Source organism: Rhinoderma darwinii, chromosome 13, assembly GCF_050947455.1.
Source record: "Rhinoderma darwinii isolate aRhiDar2 chromosome 13, aRhiDar2.hap1, whole genome shotgun sequence".
Classification (NCBI taxonomy): Eukaryota; Metazoa; Chordata; class Amphibia; order Anura; family Rhinodermatidae; genus Rhinoderma; species Rhinoderma darwinii.
In genome coordinates this window covers 16,461,352-16,482,822 of record NC_134699.1, presented here as the reverse complement: position 1 = coordinate 16,482,822, position 21,471 = coordinate 16,461,352, and the positions used below count along the sequence as shown (strand labels likewise).

Below are 21,471 nucleotides of genomic sequence, written 5' to 3'. Positions count from 1 at the left end.
CCCCCTGTAGATAACGCCATACTGACACCCCCCTGTAGATAACGCCATACAGACCCCCCCCTGTAGATAACACCATACAGACCCCCCCCCCCCCCAAAAAAAAAAACGGCCTATAGTTTGTCCTACAAAAGAGATGTCCCCTGTCCACAGGATAGGGGATACATGTGTGATCGCTGGCAGCGATAAGGAGAATGGGGGACCGAAAGACCCCCAAGTTCTCCATGACTAACCTCGGACTTCCGGCGTCTGCGCAGTTCAATAAAAATGAAAGGGTGCGCTGGTCACGCATGCGCATAAGCGCGACCGGTGCGTAAGTCATTTCTATGGAGCTGCAGACAGACCCCGGAAGTCCGAGGTCTGTCATGGAGAACTTCGGGGGACTTTCGGTTCCCTGTTCTCCTTATCGCTGGGCGTCCCAGCGATCCCACATGTATCCCTTATCCTGTGGATAGGGGATACATGTCTTTTGTAGGAACAACCCCTTCAGTGGCGTAGCAGCCATAGCGACTGCTAGCGGAGCCTCCAGCCATGGGGGGGGGCATATGCCGGCGGGTGGCATTCGCCCCTTTATGTTGCAGGCCCCGTAGCAGCCGCTACGGCTGCTATAGCGGTAGTTACGCCACTGTATGGGGGCCCTCCCGATTCTCCCCCTTTCCCCCCCCCCCCCTGACAGATAATGTCAGGGAAATGAGGGATCTGGCATGTTGAATTTCTATGCCTGATCCTTTTGATCTCGGGAGATAAGCCACGCCAAAAAACTGCCCCAAAGCGGCTTGTCCTTTCTTGCCGTGGTTCTGCCTCTGACATCCCAATGAAATCAATGGGAGGCAGAAAAAGTGTTTCTCGCTGCATTTTTTTGCCCACGGTCCTCAAAGGCGAAAAACGCAGTGAAAGCCATGGCAAAAAAGAGGAGGCAGGTCAAAATATGCCTCAAAATTCCTGAAGGAATTTTGAGCAGATTTTTTCTGCCTGCAAAATACTCCGTGTGAACTAGGCCTAAAAGCTATGTAAACCGTTTGAACACTTTGTTTTATTAAACAATAAATAAATAACATTTATTATAGTGTGTAAAGCAACTTTTGAATTTGGTTTTTATTAAAACTTTTTGAGATACAGCTTCTAAGTATCCTGGATACATAAAAGCTGTATCTTGCGCTGAAACCAGAACTGTCAGGTCAGCGGTACTGACGGCTTTGGTGACATTGGGTCGCTGACACGCGGGATCCACCTGTTATGGAGCACTTCTAAGGCCTGGTGCTGCTGCTTATTAGGCGGTGCGGAATGTCTGGATAATATTGGCCTGGAGTAAACAATGGTAGTCACTAGTCATATTGTGTCAGACGTACCATTGAATGTAGGAGATATTTATTGGAGAAATTCTACAGGTTGATGTATAGCTATAATGGCTGTCACTGGAAGAACATATTTATATTCGTCAGCTAAAGCATATTTTTATACTAGAGGAATTAAGGTTTTAGGGTCAGTCACAAACAAAGCTCCTTGTGCAAGAACAGGATATAGGCTCCTTTATTTCCAACTTATAATTTGATGGTACGTGTGATATGGTATATCTAACCCTGAGTTACCTGGCGGAATTACAATTGTGATGTCACAACTGCTTTCTTGGCTTAAACACTCATATGATATCATAGTATCTTACCTGACTAAAACTGGTTGTGATGTCACTGCAACCTACCTAAGTGATAACATTTTGTGATGTCACCTGTCTAAAAACTCATTTGTGATATCACTATAGCTTGCTTGACTGAAACAGCTGTGATGTCGCAACAATTACGTAAATGATCCATAGTTGTGATGTCACAGCAGCTTACCTGACAAAGACGTGCAATGTCACAGCTGCCTACCAGACAAACTTGTGATATCTCAGTAGCAGGGCCTAAAATAGAGGGCCCCTCTGCAAGAATAGTGTATTGGTTGGTGGGTTTCCAACTGCTCTCTTAGTTACTAAATGGAGAGAAGGAACCACTATTTGTTAGCAGTGGTCCCCCTTGCCTGAAGGGCCCTTGTACAGCTGCTCCGGTTGGACATATATGGTACGTCACTCCTGAAAGATTTAGTATTTTTTTTCTAAGGAAGTATGTAATATAGTCAACTAGACAATAGCTAAGATCTATTGGCCTTTATTATGGTATTGTATGGTATCGCTCTGCCACCATGAGTATGGAGTGAAAGCGATTTTCCAGTCCCCCTGATTTTCCAGTCTGCCCTTCTGCAGTGTTTTTTTAACCCCAACAAAAAGCGTTGGTGGGGGTTAAAAAAATTAATAGTACAGGTCTCACCTCTGTCTCCCCCGAGGCTCCTCTTCTAGATGCTGTTGGCATGGAGTGGGCGGACGGATGCTTGTAAGTGACGTCACCAGCTGTGCCGCTCGCTCCGTTGACACAAACACTGCTGACGTTTAATTACAGGCATCCGTACAGTCTCCGACAAGCGCTTTCCCTGTATTGCCATTGGAATCGTGCAGGAGACTTAGCAGTCTTCTGAGAGAAAGGATAAGGCATTCTGTCTATAGTAACTTTCTGATCGGACAGTCGCTTTGTGTCCTATTGATCATCCCCTCAAAGCAAGCGTTAAAAAAATAAACAAAACAAGAAAACTTCAGAGAAATACCTGCCCCAGCACTGGGGACCTGCAGCTATCTCCCCCTCTCTGGTGTTGTGGTGTGCATCTATATGTATTCTAGTAATGTGGGTGACACAGCAGGGTCTCTACAGGATCATGGAGGTCGGGCCTGACAGCGTAGGCTGCTAAGCAATGTCCCCAATATATTCAGGCTGTGATTCGCAAGGCAGACTATGTAAAATAAGAAGTACAGGCTTGGGACTCTTAAAGAAATGACAACAGCAAACTTTTACTATTACTGTATTATTGGATATGCAATGCCCCGTGTTGGATTAATAACCTATAATATAAAAGATAATGTCTGCCCTACTGTTAATTATAAAAATATTGACAGACCTTACAATACACGTCTCGGCTACAGCAGTAATGTCATTCTGTCTGCTATTGATTAAAATTAAACAACTTTATCCTATTAAAAAAAAAAAGGTCTGCAGCAGGGCACAGTACTATATAATATACACTACAGTTGCTGAAGAACATTTTTTTTTTTAATGAGAGAAACATGTCAGCCAATCTTGCAGAAGAAGGAACGCCCTAAGGGTGCAGTCACATGCCGCAGATTTTGTTGCATTAACTTTCTGAGACTGAAAATCTGTTGCATTCATTTCAATGTAACTTGCAGAGATCCACGCACCTGCTGCAGAAGATGAATGGAACTGGTTTTCAGTGGCAGAAATTTCTGCAATTAAATCTGTTGTGTGTGAATCCACCCTAAAAGTGCTTTGTGGCACCTTCTGCGGGAAGAGATAAGCAGTGTCTATATAGCGCCGCTCATCTCTCTATAATCCAAAAATTTTTCTTAGTGTATTACAACCATATAATCTCCAATATTTATTTATTTTTAATAGAGAGTAGGAGACATTAATATCTGGTGGGGTTTCCACTGTCTTTCCCGGGATCTTTCTTTCATACTGGATCCAGTGGTTTATAGCAGTATATTCCCTGTACTGTCACCTAGCAGCTACTGTAGGAACAATCAATGGATATCTGGGCAAGGGGCACATCTTCCATGTTGTTCTGTGCAATATGCCATCTTTATGTGGTGGATTCCTAGTCCACCAGTGCCGTAGTGATGGCATAAAATACTTGTCACTGTGGGGCAAATATTGATAATTTAATGAAAATGACATTGAAGCTAATTATTTATTCATCATTATTTACTCTGCCACAATCCACGGATCAGAATTTCCTCGCTGTGTACAAAGGTCACCATAGCGTAAGCAATGGTCATACACAGGAGAAACTCTTCTATACGAGAATATTTGCTGTAGAACGTACCTGTTATTGTCTATAGGGGAGGACTACTGCTTCATCATCCACATATTGACTCGTAAATAAGAGCTATACCTGAGACTGCGCCATCTGCATACGGCATTACTGTATAGATCTGTGCACATGACTTCTTTGTCTAAGGAATTTGTCAACCAGATGTCCCTGCGCTCCGCTGCCTGGGGCATAATAAAATGCACTATTCTAGTCGTTAGGTTAGATAATATAGAGCAGGATTTTCCATTCGAGTCTGTGTTATATTTGCAGTGTTAAGCTGGGTTTACTCGGGTAGATTTGTTTACGTGGGGAGATGTGCAGCTGACACCGGTTATATCTTATGCCGTATAAAAAATGTGATTGTTTGTCGGCCGATCGTTGCCATGTTTACACGGGCCAATAATCTGGAACGAGGGTCTTTAGGAACAATTGTTTGACCAATTTCTCAGCCCGTGTAAATGGGCCTTTACAATTTAGTGAGACTCAACCATTTTTCGGGTTTTTTTTTTTATACTATATTTTGTGATGTTAGTTTCAATAGTATGAGTTGTTATAAACAAACCCTGTGTAGTTTAATTCTGCAGTCATATTCTCTTCCATCTGTCCCTGTTCCTTAACATACATTCAGTATGACTGCAGGATCAGACTACACAGGGTTTGTTTGTCGTCTGTAACCATGGAGACTCACTCATAGGTCTACATAGGAGCTGTTTTCACAAACAATAGGAGATTGCAGATAGTCTTGATTACTATAGTTACTTCATTTTGGATGTATTGGAGCAATGAATAAATAGTTGTAAGGTGTCTATAGCCTTTACAGGGGTTATGCAAGACCGCGCTGAAATGCCTTGCACAGACACTACGAAAGTAACGGCGTGTGCAAGTACGGGACTGAAACGCTTGATTGCTGCGCCCCCTCCAAACAGCTGATTGGTGGGGGTGCCGAGATTTGGACCCCCACCTATCTAATATCTATGGCATACAGAAGCCCTACGGGTCTAGATTACTGGCTGGGGACAATGTGTGCTGGCTTCATGAGGCGAAACCCACCATAGTACGGCATCTAACCGCTGTATAACATTGTAGGCGCACTCACTAGCAGTAGGCGCTGTATTAGACTTTGTTCACATGTCACCATTGCAATTCCTTTGCAGAATAAGTAGCATGCAACTTATTACCTCGACTATTTTTACCATTGCAAACAACAATCCATGCTGAAATGTTCCTGCAGCATGTGAACAGGGTTGTGGAAACACATTCACATGCATGGGATGCGAATTGTCATCGGATTTGTTATCCGACACATGTGAACGCGGTATTTACAAGGCTTTATAATGTGTGTCCAAAATATGACCATGTACATAAGGTCTTAGACTTCTTTTCAGGTCAGGAGTGGGCCAAAAAAGAACACCTCACGCTGCCCTGAAATGCCAGGCTTTACTAAATAGTCGCGTTTCTAGGTGCAGCTGGAGGGGGTTGTGGTGTGTTTTTTGTTTTTTTTCCCATCAATAGTTTTATGAAAATTTCATGCAGAGCAAAATGTCAACAAGTAGAATAGCAGGTCAGTGGCAGAGACTGGTAATGACACCGTGCACACTCCGGGTATATACCGGTCACACCCCAGTATACTCAGCACTGGAGCCGGAGGATCCTCCTACCAGCGACAGCCCGGAAATAGGAAAGCCTGGTGTGACATGGGCAGCGGGACTGGTACAGGTGCTCCATAGACAGATGGGCACAGGGACTGAGCAGAGACACCGCGGCTCCTGGTGACGACGTCAGAGGCTGCAGGTAGTGACATGGTGGTTGTGTCATTGTGTGTGTGTTTACGTTTATCTTTCCTCCGCTATATAGACTGTTTGTGCCAGCCTGGTATGGTGCTTTTATTATAGTACGATCATATATACAGTGAGATCTCTCTCTCTCTCTGTACTATAATAAAGAGATAGCGACAGAGGCGAGGGAGATCTCACTGTATATATAACAGTACTATAATACAGTGAGACCTCTGTCTCTCTCGCTCTCCAGTCTTTCTCCTCTCTCTCTCTTTATTATAGTACTGTCATATATACAGTGAGATCTTTCTTTCTCTCTCTCCTTTCTATCGCTCTCTTTATTATAGTACTCATATATACAGTGAGATCTCTCCTCTGTCTCTCTCACTCTTTATTATATAGTACTGTCATATATACAGTGGGACCTCTCTCTATTATAGTACTGTCATATATACAGTGAGACCTCTCCCTATTATAGTACTGTCATATATCCAGTGAGACCTCTCCCTATTATAGTACTGTCATATATCCAGTGAGATCTCTCCTCTGTGTCTCTCTCCCTCTTTATTATATAGTACTGTCATACAGTGAGATCTCTCTCTATTATAGTACTGTCATATATACAGTGAGATCTCTACTCTGTCTATTCTCTCATCAGGGACCCAATGTATAGATCTGCACAGTCTGGGGGGAACAGATTTGGGTACTAGATAGCATTACTCTGACATCCAGGAGGCTATAGGTAGATTGTGGAGCATAGATCAGGGGTGTCCGGTGGATATGGGGTGTGACGCAGCCAGACTATTGTGGAGATCGTGTCTTGTCCATGACCGCTGATCTTGGGGTTGTGAGTTATGGGTTGAAGTGCCGAGGTTTGAGGCTCAGAATTACTCGTGTGGGTTCAGATCTCCAAAAATAGACCCCATTCTCCCTATTGTTGGTTTAACGATAAGAAATGAACCTGTGCACTACTTTTTGCCAGTTCTCTCTCTTTAGACTGTTTCGGGCTGGGTATGATTGATGCTACATGATGTAGTGGTACTGCAGCTGTGTATATGTGCACAAGAAAAATCTTACCCAGAGAAGAAGAGTGTTGAGTGGAGGGAAATCTACAGTCTGTCTGGCTGGACAGGATCCAGTTTTATAGAAGTGTGTCCATCTCCTGAAGACCTTTCTGGAGGTCCTATTAGAATTAGAGAATATGGACATGATGGATGCGGAACTCTTGCTTAGGATCTTCCTCTCTTAGCCAGAGTAAAATGGTCTCTGGCAGACCCGGCCATCCGAAACCTTGTCATTATATAGTGAGGCTGGAATTGTATCCCTTCAGGTGAAGATCAAATCCCAGGAGGCAGGCAGCCAATGGGAGAAATGTATCAAAACTACAGCAAAGGAGAAGTGTAGTAGTTGCCCATAGCAACCAATTAATTCCACCTTTTATTTGCAGAAGGCCTTAGGAAAATCCAAGCAGACACCTGATTGGTTGCCGTGATCAATATTCCCCAATGTGTCTAGAAATCTATTGGTGTCTTTGGAGTGTTTTTTATTTTATTTATTTATCTTTATTTCTAGTCTCCCTGCAATATAGACATCAATAATAAAGTCAAATAAGTTTCGGGACTGGTCTAACTGGCTCCTAAAGTCTACAGGATTTTGAAAACTTACAACAATGATTCATTACACGACTCTGTGTTAGGTTTTGTTTCAGTCCTTGGTTTTCTGCTTGTTGTCAGTGAATGTAAGCCTTCTTGTTTGCATCCAGAGCCTGAGAACCTATCCTGATCATGTCCTGCTCTTATTTAGGATAGAGCTCTGTTGGTTTACACGATATATGCAGTGATGTATGTTTTGATTTTGCTGTGTAACTTTTGATTTTGTCGTCTGGTGCATGGTGTCCCACAGTTCTTTTATTCTGTGGACGCTCCCATGAAACAGCAGCCGGTGCAGTGATAATGGAGAGCTGTGCATCTCTCCCGGGATCATGAGTCATATTTACTGAAAAACACTAAATAAAACCTTCCATCTCTACCTATAGTGGAGCCTGGTCTTTTAATGGTGAATATTCATTGCTGCCCCAGGGCACTGCCACCTCTCGTCTGGCCTGTATCTTAATAAATGGAAATGCAATAGAGGGAAAATGTAATGAGTTTATCCCACACACACGGATGGTACTCTCGGCTGACAGACGTGATGTCCCCTGGCCCTGCACTACCTGCGTCATCTCCTTGCTCTTCTCAATTAACCTTATCAGTGACAGACACACCATGTACAACAGTGTAATGATATTACCAGAGCATCACCTGCAGTATAGGAGCAGTGCATCTACAGGACTATAGGTGATGACAGTATGCCTTAGTAGCTGCCTAGTACACTGTAACATGCATTATACTGGCTGTCACTAGGTCTATGGCATCAGTCTACTTCACCTCTTAAGCAATTTCCCTTATCAATGGATGTTTCTTTCATACCAAATTGTTCTCACCAAATACAGTGCTCACATATATTACAGCATCCAAAGGGCCTAGAAATCCACTTTTTGGATTGTTTCCTGTGAATGTTTATGGAAGTTCTTAGATTTGAACTTTTTAGCAGTCCAGCAATATCTCATATGGTTTGTGTATTGGGGTTAGTAAAAATAGTGGCACTGGTTTGCTTTACCGAACGATTTATGAGATGACAATGGGCTTTTATTTCACTGTGTAACGTTTTTCTTTTTTTTTTTTCCCTAGCGAGTATTGAGCTCCACTCATCTCCATCATGGATGACTCTCTTGCCCGCGAAAACACCGGCTTGATGCCATACTTGGTAGCTGCATCTCAGATCCTGGGGGTGGCGGCACTAGCAGTTACAGGAGCTTGGCTCTCCCAGTACAGAGGAGGGTTTTCCTGGGACGGACCTGAACAATTTAACGTCCATCCCCTTTGCATGGTGCTGGGACTGGTTTTCTTGTGTGGTGATGGTAAGTACAGTAAATAACGATCATTATAGGAGCTTAGTGGTTCTCTGTTCAGACATTTAGATATTTGGAGAGTGTCCTGTAAACACATTAGTGACTGAAGTGTAAAGTTCAGTGTTTGTAATGTGATTTCTTAACTGTTTGCTGCATCTGTCACTATGAGAGATCTCTTTAAATTACAATATCTGCTGCCTTGAAGGGGCTTTCTGTTTTGTCTTTATAAAATCATACAATCTTCTTATAAATATAATGTGTGACCCCCTGGCATTCAGTTAGCAACGGGGTTACATGACATCCATGGCCTAGCTAAATAGGTCTCAAGTGAAAATACTTTATTCTGCTCCTCAATAAACAACTATTCACCTGTCGGATACCTGGACAGTGTTAACATGTTTAGTCCTATTTAGTTATCTCATTGAGGCATTACACAAGACTAATCTTTTGGCGATACCATTATTATTTTTAATACATATTAGAAAACTTTATAATTTCCTACTTGAATAAATAACAATTAAAAACCCCTTTCAATAGAGACAGACCAGTGGGTGCTTTTTAAAGTGCTGATCCGATGAGGGGGCATAATTTGGGGATGAAATAGAATATGCCAACTACATAATGTGCATGTTCTGTTTCTCGCAGGCCCTTCTCGTTCTATTAAGAAAATTAATTCAAACCAATAACAGGCAGCACATGAACAGAGCATGAGATAAACATATACCACATGCGCCCACAAGCTCACCCCTGTTATAGGATCTGATGGGCTAGGTACAAGTAAAAGGACAGCGTGCACCCATAGTGTGGCCCAAAAACTGTCTGGTTGTGTCGATTTTCGTGCATTGGACTGGTGTTTAGCGATATTGAGCAGACAGGACACATTAGATCTTTTATTGATCTTGCATTAAGTATGAACATGGTTTTACAATCCCTCACCCACAAGGTGGTAAACTAACTAGAACAAATGCGAATAAGCCATCAAGTCTCAAATAAGCAGCATATGGAAATGCAACATGCAGTAGAATCCCACGTTCTACATATACATAACAAATTCACTTCTCTCCTCTCCCGCAGTTATTGGGTTAAATAACCCCCCATAATACTTTGTATACACTCTACCCTCACTCTATCATCTCTTATGCAGGCACCATGTTGTCTGTAATTGTTTTGTGAAATAGCTCATAGTGAGTGGTTCACTCTCCGACCTCCTTATACACGTTGTGCTCTCTCAGGTTATTATAATAATAAGTCTGTGGCCTGATATTGCCTGGTCAGAGTCTATGTCCTGTTGTATGATGCCTGTTGGTTTGCATTATTTCCATAGCGCTGCTGGTGTTTCGGGTGTTTAGACAGGAAACCAAAAGGGCAACCAAGATCCTCCATGGCTCATTGCATATTCTGGCACTGATCATCTCTCTTGTAGGTAGGTTGGACATTGTGTGGTGGCGTCCTGTGTGATACGGGTCCTGGTTGTTTTGAGGATACTACAAGAGGTCACTTTAAGAATAAGGGTGAGAACAGCAGTAGATAGCCCTTGATATATTTAATTTAAAGTTGCCTCCACCTTAGGGTGTACTTCCAGTTATGGCTAACTTTTACTGTGTTGTGGCACTTACTAAGAGAAGCTTGTTTGCAATATAGTCTATTAAAGGTCTCAACAGAAACCAGGCTGAATAGGCACCTGTATCCACCCAGAGGTCTCTACTGCAAAGCGCCTAGGAGACTGAGGCTTGGGGTGGCTAATGAAGCTCTCTACAAACTGTGGCAGGCTTTAATAGCTCTTTCCTGTGACAGCCACATGGCCAGTAAAGAAGGCACTTTACTCACAGGTCTCCTAGTCCTTACATATACACAGGAGTTCTGTATATGGCCTCTCGCAGTATCCTGGGCTTTCCATAAGAAGTTGATCTAATGTAGAGACTCTAGTTACCACAGAGCAGATGTGTTTCTATATAAATGTGTGTGTCTGGGGGGGGGGGTTTAGGCTGTTTAGTTGCCATTGATCCCATCCTTCATATGGCAGAAAAGTTGTGATAGATTACAGTGTACCTCCCATTATAAACTTTAGTTCTTTTCCCCAAATTTCTGTGGGAAAGGTGTCTGTTGAGAATCTTACACCAAGAGATCTGCTAGAAGTATTTCACCCAGTGTGGTGCCTTAACCAAACTTTATTTTTACACAGGAATCATTGCAGTGTTCCAGTTCCACAAGAAGAAAAACATTCCGGACATGTACAGTCTGCACAGCTGGTTAGGCATTACCACATTCACCTTCTACATTCTACAGGTGAGATGCTGCTTACCATCCTGTACACCCTCCACCTCCATCATATAGAGCTGTTGTCTATCACCTCTGACTTCTCTAACTTTTATATTAATTTTATTTATTTTTACTGGAGTTAACGTCCTTATACACCGGCCCATCTTGGCCGGTACAATGAGCCAACTCGTTGATCGGCGTTCGTTTGCTCGTCTGCATACTTGCTCCTTGTGAAGGGAGCAATCGTCCCCGTAGATTTCTATCATGTCGGCAGCACATCTACACAGGGAGATGTGCTGCCGACAACAATAATATTTTGGCCATTTAAAACTATACAATCAACTGATGGTTCATCGGCAGATTGTTGCCCCGTTCTGTGAAAGCTTGTTTGCCAGATAATTGGCCGGTGTAAAAGGACCCTTAATGTTTAAAGAGGATCTGTCACCACATTATAAGTGCCCTATCGCTTACATAATGTGATCGGCGCTGTAATGTAGATCACAGCAGTGGTTTTTATTTAGAAAAACAATCAATTTTGATGGCACATAATGAAAGCACATCATGATCTTACAGTACATGAATGGAGAGAAGGGTACGACGCTGATTGGTCAGCGTCATACACTTCTCTTTTTGAACAAGTGGGCGTTGTAAAGTAAAAACACGCCCAGTTGTCTATTAAAAAAGTAATTAGCATAAATCTAAAATAGGTCATAACTTCATCAAAATTGTTAGTTTTTCGAAATAAAAAAACACTGCTGTGATCTACATTACAGCGCCGATCACATTATGTAGGAGATAGGGCACTTATAATGTGGTGACGGAGCCTCTTTAAGCAATTGTTGCAGTAAAGATTAGGAAAGCCTTGTCTGTAACAGTAATCTTATTCAGGAGGAGTAGAGAAGCGTCTTCTAGCAGTCCGTTGGGGACCACCAAGAGCTCTCAGATCCTCTCTTGTAGTATTCAGCGTGCGTGCGTGCGTGCATGTCTGTGTCTGTGTGTATATGAATCTATATGTGTGTCTGTGTGAATCTATGTGTATGAATCTATATGTGTGTATGTGTCTCTATCTGTGTATGTATGTGTGTCTGTGTCTCTGTATATGGGTGTCTATGTATGTGTGTCTGTGTGTATGAATCTATATGTGTGTGTGTGTCTCTGTATGAATCTATGTGTGTATGAATCTATATGTGTGTCTGTATATGGGTGTCTATGTATGTGTATGAATCTATATGTGTGTATGTGTCTCTATCTGTGTATGTATGTGTGTCTGTGTCTCTGTATATGGGTGTCTATGTATGTGTGTCTGTATCTATATGTGTGTCTGTGTATATGGATGTGTGTCTGTGTGTATGAATCTATATGTGTGTGTGTGTCTCTGTATGAATCTATGTGTGTCTCTGTGTGTGTATGAATCTATGTGTCTGTATATGGATGTATATGGGTGTCTGTGTCTGTGGGTGTCTATGTATGTGTCTGTGTGTATATGAATCTATATGTGTTCGTCTATATGTATATCTCTATATGTGTGTGTGTGTGTGTGTGTGTGTGTTCCCTATTGGAATGTTTTTGGGGTGTGGGAGGAAACCGGAGTACCCGGTGGAAACCCACGCAAACACAGGGAGAACATACAAACTCCATGCAGATGTTGTCCTTGGTTAGATTTGAACCCAGGACCCCAGCGCTGCAAGGCAACAGTGCTAACCACTGAGCCACTGTGCTGCCCTTATATATGGGTGTATGTATGCGTGTATTTATGTGCGTGCGTGCGTGCGTGCGTGCGTGCGTGCGCGCACACGTGTGTATATATTTCCCAGGACAGGCGTCCCTGAAGAGCGCTTGCGACGATTTGGCCGGGGACTCCGTAGTTGAAAGTCCCTGACATCAATGTCCATTTATGGGCAGTGATGTGAAAGGCTTCCCTGGGCACATCACTTCAAGCTGCAGCACAGTGGCTCAGTGGTTAGCACTATTGCCTTGCAGCGCTGGGGTCCTGGGTTCAAATTCAACCAAGGACAACAAATAGTGAAATAGGACATGGTCTATATTTCTCAAGGGCACGGGCACGGGCACCTTCCCATAAGCATACGGGATGGTACCCGTGGCCAATAGAAGTCTATGGGCCTGTAATTACGGGTTTTTTTACGTTCGTGTGCATGAGGTCTAAGGCTGTGTTCACAGCTGCGTTGGGCTTTGCTGTTGTTCTGCTCTGAAGAGCAGAAAAAGTAAATAACGGAAGGAACTGTTCAATTGCATGATTGACACCACTGGCTGCTGATGGAACCCATTGACTAATAGGTTGCGTTGTTTTACCCGAGACAATAGAGCAGCATGCTGCTGTCTCCTGTAATCTCAGCTGGCTCTGCGACAGAGGCCCCTCATGAAGCCTCCAACACAGATATGATACCTTTTTGGCTTCATTCACATCTGCACAACTGCTATTTTGTTTCTCTTACGGAGAGCAATAAAACTTTTTATTCTTCTCTTGACAGTGGATCCTTGGCTTCCTTATGTTCTTTGTGCCTGGTGTGGCTTTTACATACAGAAGTCGCTTTAAGCCATTACATGTGTTCCTGGGTTTAAGTCTACTGGTGAGCACCATTGCCACATGCTTGCTGGGCCTCACAGAGAAAATGCTGTTCGCATTACCGTGAGTATCTATAGTGTTATCTGTATAGCTGACAGAGGTAAAGTCATGCCTAAATTTACTATCTTGTGATGGCACAGGTTGCAAGCTTTAAATCAGCGTTACTTAACACTAGTCCTCAAATACCCCCAACGGGTCAGGTTTTAAGGATTTCCTGAGGAAATAACCTGTCACAATCAAGATGACCAATGCATAAACACTTAAAGAGGCTCTGTCACCAGATTTTGCAACCCCTATCTGCTATTGCAGCAGATAGGCGCTGCAATGTAGCTTACAGTAACGTTTTTATTTTTAAAAAACTAGCATTTTTGGCCAAGTTATGACCATTTTCGTATTTATGCAAATGAGGCTTGCAAAAGTACAACTGGGCGTGTTGAAAAGTAAAAGTACAACTGGGCGTGTATTATGTGCGTACATCGGGGCGTGTTTACTACTTTTACTAGCTGGCCGTTCTGATGAGAAGTATCATCCACTTCCCTTCAGAACGCCCAGCTTCTGGCAGTGCAGATCTGTGACGTCACTCACAGGTCCTGCATCGGGTCGGCACCAGAGGCTACAGTTGATTCTGCAGCAGCATCAGCATTTGCAGGTAAGTAGCTACATCGACTTACCTGCAAACGCCGATGCTGCTGCAGAATCATCTGTAGCCTCTGGTGCCGACACGATGCAGGACCTGTGAGTGACGTCACAGCGTGATCTCTGGAGAACACGGCTGTGGCTGCACTGCCAGAAGCTGGGCGTTGTGAAGAGAAGTGGATGACACTTCTATACACAACGCCCAGCTAGTAAAAGTAGTAAACACGCCCCGATGTACGCACATAATACACGCCCAGTTGTACTTTTACTTTTCAACACGCCCAGTTGTACTTTTGCAAGCCTCATTTGCATAAATACGAAAATGGTCATAACTTGGCCAAAAATGCTCGTTTTTTAAAAATAAAAACGTTACTGTAATCTACATTGCAGCGCCTATCTGCTGCAATAGCAGATAGGGGCTGCAAAATCTGGTGACAGAGCCTCTTTAAAGAGGTTATGCAAGCTTTAAAGATTAAAGGGGTTACATTTTTTTTTTATAGAGAAAGTGGAGTCCATACTGAAATTTTAGGGTGGGCTAGGAGAACACATTAGCGACCATAAAAAAATAATTACTATTAATTACATCATTACCACTGGACCATATATGGAGGAATTTTTGTCAGAGCCTCCTTCAAGCAGCATTTAAAATTATGCATGCTTCAGAGCTGAAATCCACATTCTGGGCACAGTAGAAAGAAGTTGGCACTACTAGTCGATTTCTGAGGCAGGGAACAGATGTGCAAGAAATTCGGAACAGGAGTTCTTATAATTACTTTGGGTGGTGCTCATTAACTAAAGGTAGAAACAAAATCGTGTACAACAAGTAGTGAGGAATGTGAAAAAACGACACACTCATACGGCTGTGTTCACACAGAGTTTTTTGCAGGAGGAATGTGAAAAAACAACACACTCATACAGCTTCCTCCTGCAAAAACTGCTCCAGTAGGTTTTTGCACAGTGGTTTGACAAAAACTCGTCAAAACACTCGTCGAGGTTTTTTTTTCCTCTTTCTGACTCATTGAAATGGGGTTTTGGAGGCGGAAACCGCCTCAAGATGGGTCATGTTGCTTCTTTTTACCACGACGAGTTTTTTTTACTCGTGGTAAAAAAAATCGTCTGCCTCCCATTGAAATCAATGGGAGGCATTTTCAGGCGGTTTTTGAGGAGGTTTTTTGCGTGGTTTCTGCCCAAAAAAACTCGTCAAAAAACTCTGTGTGAACAGGGCCTAATCTTTTATTGTGGCATCCAGCGGAAAATTAAAAGCGTTCAAGGAGGACATAGCAGATCGCGTGGCAGGTTACTGCCCGTTTCGTGCTGAAAATAGTGCTTCTTCTGACCTAGAAAACCATTGCTGGCGGTGTTCTTTTAAACTGCCGTCAGATGGACCACCATAGTAACGTGTGTAGCAACAGTGAACGGCTCACCTACACACCCCTATGTAATATCCAATCAGTAGAGGGGAAATCCCCTTTCATCACAGCTAGGCGGGCACCAATGCGCTTAGGTCATGACGTTATGTCAGCAGCGCCACTAAAGGAGAATAGTCTATCATGGGCTGCCTGGGAGCCAATACTGGTATGTGGCTTGAGGATTTTTAGGGGTGGAGCTCAAGAGCAAGAGAGTCTGCCTTCCATTCCCTGTCCACAAACGCATCATATGACCCAGTAGAAGAAAGGCTGAATAAAGCCCTTTACTATAAAGAGAAGTCGCATTGCAGGTTACAATGCACGCTATGAAGGTATAAGGGCAAAAGGTCCCTAAATAAGAGATCATGGGGCAGTGAAAACGGTACTACACTATTAGATAGAACCCAAGGTGAGTTACCCTTTCTGGCTTGTGGGCCATACACAGTCCCTTTACAGAGCGTAGGGGAACACGGTTACAGATACAAGTGAAATTAAAATGCAAAACATTTATATTTGAATTGATACAATCAAAATAGTTGTTGGGAAATTAGGACCTTTGTGCTCAGGCATATTAGTTTTTGTTGATTATATATCCCTGCCAACCACTAGGGGTCTCCCCTTGTTTCTCTACTACACTGTGTATTAGCTCAAAAAATGGCGGCACACAGTGTAGGAGGTTTGAACATTCAATCCCCTCCTTTCTCCTGGCACTAGCCAGGATAAAGGAGGGGGGATTGTTTGAGGACGTTAGAGCGAGTGTGTCTTCTCAAATTTTGCAGCATAAAGCAATGTGGTTGCTTTACCACATGCCAATGCTGCAATTTTGGGAATTGCTCCCTCTAGTGACCAGCACAGGGAAATGTTATAAATTAGAATCTAATTTATAATATTTCCTGACTCGTGAAAAAAAATAAACAATGTGTAATCATTTATATACTGTTTAACTAAAAAAAAATAAAAAAATCTCTAGCGACACATTCCCTTTAATTTTTCACTGGATGCCACAATAAAAGAACTATTACTGTATGGGTGAGTGTATAGAATGCAGATTTCAACAAGTAGTGAGGAATGTGAAAAAACGGCAGACTCCTTGTATGCACAGATTTTTTTTGGTTATTTTTCTTTCTGGAAAGTGTCATCTTTAAAATTGGTACTGTAATGCAATTTAATGTAGGCAAAACATTTCGTTCTGCATCATGGGATGACAAGTAAAAACCAGCCGAATGGTGAATGCAGCTCTGGATATTAGTCTTATTTTTTGCAATGGGCATTGTATAAATATAATGTTGGTGTCAAATGGTACTTAAAGCTTTGCATTTCTATTCTCTACAGAGACGACTACTCCAAGCTACCAGCAGAAGGTATCCTCGCAAACTCACTGGGATTGCTTCTTGTGCTATTTGGATTGGTAATAGGCTATATCCTTACACGAGATGAGTGGAGGCGACCCCCATTGCCAGAGGAACAGGCTCTATCCATTGACTTCAAAACTCTGACACAAGGGGAGAGTCCAACAGAACCATAGTTTGAGAGCGATCAGTCTGCAGCGCTTGTGATTGTAATTTGTGATACTTGCTGTTTTGGCGGCTCCATCTAAGGTTAGCACAGTTTCTACATTTCTCATGTGGAGTATGGAGAGGCTCAAAAAAAGACAACCTCCCTCCAGGTCATGACATGCTAGCGCTTTAATTGTCACAGGTCTGTGATACTGCACTCATCACTAGAGAGCTGCCACACAGCAAAACAGTGATGGGAGGGGGTAAAGTGCTGCTCTTTGTAAATGCTTTTTCATGTAACTTTTTCTCGCCTCAGTGTAAGCAGCATTTCTTTAGCTCTGCTCTACTAAGGCTTTCAAGGTTCAGCATTTAAAAAAAAAAAAAAGCACGCTTCTGTGTCATCGCCCTACATGAACATACGATTTTGTAGATTAGTACAGGCATTTGGGCCAGCAAGGCAAAGAAAACATAGGCCCCTGCAGCATAAACACAAGCCCCAGGCTGGTTCACATTGTTTTCTTGATGATTATTTTTGGGATCTGTCCTCCATTTTCCCAGTAAGAGAAATATAAAGATGTCATTTTATACTTCTCTTATGGCCTTCGGCTCCGCCACACTCCCTAACTTCTCATGGTATGAACACTGGTGTTATTTATTATTATACCCTCCTCCGGTCACGTGCTTCTCATCTGTTTCCATGTGATACATTATGGTCCAGATTTACTAAGTGTAAACTGCACCAAAAAAGAAAGTTGCAAATCGTGCGACAAAGTTGCAACTTTTCTCGTCCGTCGCCAAACTGCAAAAGTGAAGAGAAAAGTGGGAGCGGTTTCTAATGAGCCTTAGTTAAGGCCACATTTATTAAAGGAGTATACTCATCCCGGACATTTATGGCATATCCACAAATGTCCGATCCGCATCTATCTCTAGAATGGGGACCGCTGTCTTACCTTGTCCTGCTCCCCAGCCACTGTCTGCCAAGATGGTTGGGAGTACGGAAACAGCCGAGCTCGCTAAGCTATTCTGTTTCCGTAACTCCCATTGAAGTAAATGGGAGTTACAAAAACAGCATACCACAGCGCTACGCAGTTTCTGTAACTCCCGAGTTCCAAAAACATTGTAGCTCGCATGTGGCTAGTTTTTATGTTCTTCAAAATGCTCCAAATTTAGTAAGTGGTTTGCACTTTTAAATAAATTTGGTGCAAATCACTCCAACTACACCAGTCTTCGTAAATGTGGGCCAATGGATGAGTGTCCAGAAGGGATGAGATTTTAATTAATCTGAAGAAACAGACTCTGGGGATGGTTTTGTTGTGCCAAAAAAATGAAATTTACAAGCTGGACATAATTTATTATTTGCCAAGTGACTGCATGTTTTGTTGGGGTTACAATTTATTTTAGATGTTATGTTGAATGCTGCAGCACATCATCAAAGTGTGTATGAGGCTCAATGTGGGTGAGCATTTCAACCCAGTAAATGTGTACAAACACCAAAATGTTTTGTTATTGGTCAAGGGAGATATGTGAAATCAAAATGGAATGCATTATCCAGCCAAAGCAGCGCTACAAAATATACATGTGATTATGTAGAGCCACTACCTCTCCTAGGGAAAGTGATGGACCCTCAGCGTATGTACAATCTGTAATTATTTCACGGGGTCTGACCAAGTTAACTGAAACGTACAGGAAGGTGGAGATAGCGCTGGTCTCCTCCAAAATGTTCAAAGTCTTAATTTATAACATAAGTCATTTCACTGAAGATACAGGCCAATAACTGTTGTACTTTACGACCATAAACAGTGGTAATTGGGATATTCATACGGATGCACCAAAGGGACCGCCACTTATTTAGTAGGGTTATGCCAGATGTCACCTCCTTCACCTACAGTAGATATACTCTTTATCACTGTATATACCTGTGAGGCTCTGCAGTTAATAATAAACGTTACATTGGAAAGTCATTTCAGGACAAGACATTTAGGAGACCATTGTACTCTTACAGGGTCAATATTGTGAGTCCAACTAACTGTTACAGTCAAGTGGATAGTTAATGAATATTTAGCAGTCCCTGTTGGACCGGTGAGTTATTTTCTTTGTCTTAAATATTTGTGCCAAATATGTACACTGGATTTCTGTGATAATAAATGACCTGTGCTGTGAACGCATTGATGTTATTACTTCTACCTGCCTAATTCACTGTAATGTAAAGGTGAAATCAGAAGGCCCATTATGGAATGGGGTCATGAGCTCAGATCATGTTTTTAGATCAATGAATTATATATATATATATTTATATATATTTATATATATATTTACAAAGCAGGTTGAATCGGGAAGTTCTTCTTTTAATGCACAATGTGAGTTATAAAGCGGCTTTTATGGCAATGGTCCACGCTTGTATATTAAGAAATTGCTGTATCCGCAATTCCCCAAATCTATTACTAAAGTTGCTTCCTTTACAAGCGAGGCATATCTGTGTAATATGGGAGCAGTGGCTTTCTGGGTGCTGGGAGAAGACGTGCCGACATCCTGCACACCAGTCTCACTTCCTCCTCTACAGAATGCACGGACCGCACCTAAAGAGTAGCCACGAGGATTTAGATTTTGCCATGTTACCCATCGCTGCTCTCTATCAGCCAAATGCTTCTCACTTGTAAAGGACAATATCAGTATGTCAGGATCTGGTCGTCACGGCTCAGTTCCGTCAGGTTTCCATTGTCCCTGACAGGCAGAACAACAAAGTCTACTAGCCCTTTTTTAGTAAAAGGGTGTAAACCTGATGGATCTATTATTACTCAATTATAGGCGTTACAATCCATCATGATATCAGTGTGTACAGAGCCTTATAAATTGCTGATAACTGTAGTTCCCCAATACATAAGTTGAAGTGGCTGAAAAGGTTTCAATAGGGATCATTTTCAGGGTAGACAACAAACATAAATCTTTGGGCAGACACGTGTAAGAAAACTAAATATATTTACATTTGGTTGAAATCACAACTTTCCTTGTGCTGTATGATTATATTATGGAAAGAGTGTCACCAGGTTTTTGTTAACATTTAACGTGCCATATATTATTAAGATAGTGTTTACAGTGTAAATCCTAGTGCATGCATGTAGAGGTCCGGGGACTTGTGTACTAATGAAGGCCACACAGGAAGTAAAGCGGGCTATACACAATATAGCTCTTGGCAGACAGACCAGCCAACAATGTGTAGTCATGAGAAAGATGGCTAAGTATTCATGTTCTGTTATTAGGAAAGGAAGTGGTTGCAATCCATGACCTTTCATCACTTATCTACCAGTGCATTAAAGGATCGGATGGATAAAATCCAACCTGTGTGACCCCCATTACCTCTGACAACAGGTGTCAGGTGACAGTCAGTATTAGATTGTTGCTGAATCCCATCAAAATAGGCAGGATCTATCAACAATCATCTAATGTGTATGCCAAGCTCACCAAAGACATGACCGGTATGGAAAGGAGAGCATGGTGTGTTGTCGTTTGGCATAGCAAGCAGGGTAGCCCGCTCTATGCATTATCAAGGCATCACAAATAGGCTTTTACCTGGCTATATACATTGCGCCTCATGACTTACACACTATCCCTCCATGTTTCACACACTTGCACCCCCCTTATTCATTTATTTTCATTTAGGCACTTTACCCATTACTGCCCCCTATATTTCACTTATATTATTATCACTTGTACATACACTATTCATTTATTATTTTTTACTACACATCCCATGCACCACACACCACTCCAATCAAGACTAGTGGGAGTGGCTATTATTATTTAATGCACCTGTTCACTCTCCTCCATCAGCGTTTCTGACCTGTCTGTGTCCATTTGTAAGTATGGCCTTTTTTCGGTGTTTTTGTGTTTATATGTCCCCTTGTTTTTATCTGTTCGGTATGGAAAGGAGAAAAGTGTCAGCCCACTTGCACATAGATTCCGTGACTTGTCCATAGACTGTTCTCCTTAGACTAAAAATGGCTGCAGCTTCCTAACCCCAGTTTAATTAGTAGGTGCAGTTCTGAAGCACAAACTAAACTCTACACAAATCACATACTTTATAGACTAACACAATTTCAATACCTGTCATATCATAGGGCTGGGGCCTACAAAGACTGTGCTTTCTAGCTGTTGACATTGTTTTCTCACTGTTCTAAGACATCAGCGTCCAGATGTTATATAATCATGATCTGTAAATCTCATCCACACTTTGCTGCGGTCGTGTTTTTGTGACCATTATCTTAAATGATAAAAAAAACAACTATAATTCGTGTTTTCTATTAAAAAAAAATAAATAAATGATCACTCACTTGGCATAAAAGTAAGGGTCTAGTATCCTGTAGGTGTTCTCTCCTCAGCTGCCAAGAAGTGAAGACAGCAAACCGTTCCTGACGTCCGTTCTCACCGTATGAAGGTATGTTCAAGTCTTCTTGCAAGT

General features: G+C 42.3%; 1 protein-coding gene and 1 long non-coding RNA gene across 11 annotated transcripts in view; both read left to right on the top strand.

The window, feature by feature from the left end:
* CYB561 (cytochrome b561) overlaps positions 1-19,176 on the top strand; it is a 259,428-nt gene extending 240,252 nt beyond the window's left edge. For 9 of the 10 annotated variants that reach the window (XM_075845058.1, XM_075845057.1, XM_075845051.1 and 6 more), the window contains 5 exons: positions 8,414-8,643; positions 9,959-10,057; positions 10,817-10,920; positions 13,383-13,540; positions 16,852-19,176. In XM_075845058.1, the coding sequence (XP_075701173.1) occupies positions 8,442-8,643; positions 9,959-10,057; positions 10,817-10,920; positions 13,383-13,540; positions 16,852-17,044 (756 nt within the window). In that variant the 5' untranslated portion in view covers positions 8,414-8,441 and the 3' untranslated portion in view covers positions 17,045-19,176. Of the gene's footprint in view, positions 1-5,502; positions 5,701-8,413; positions 8,644-9,958; positions 10,058-10,816; positions 10,921-13,382; positions 13,541-16,851 lie in introns of those variants that run through there. The other variant, XM_075845049.1, reaches the window with a different exon arrangement.
* Positions 19,177-21,375: 2,199 nt separating this feature from the next.
* Positions 21,376-21,471, top strand: part of LOC142666548 (uncharacterized) — a 31,884-nt gene continuing 31,788 nt past the window's right edge. The window contains exon 1 of the long non-coding RNA XR_012851701.1: positions 21,376-21,447. This is a non-coding gene — a long non-coding RNA (uncharacterized LOC142666548). The remainder of the gene's footprint in view (positions 21,448-21,471) is intronic.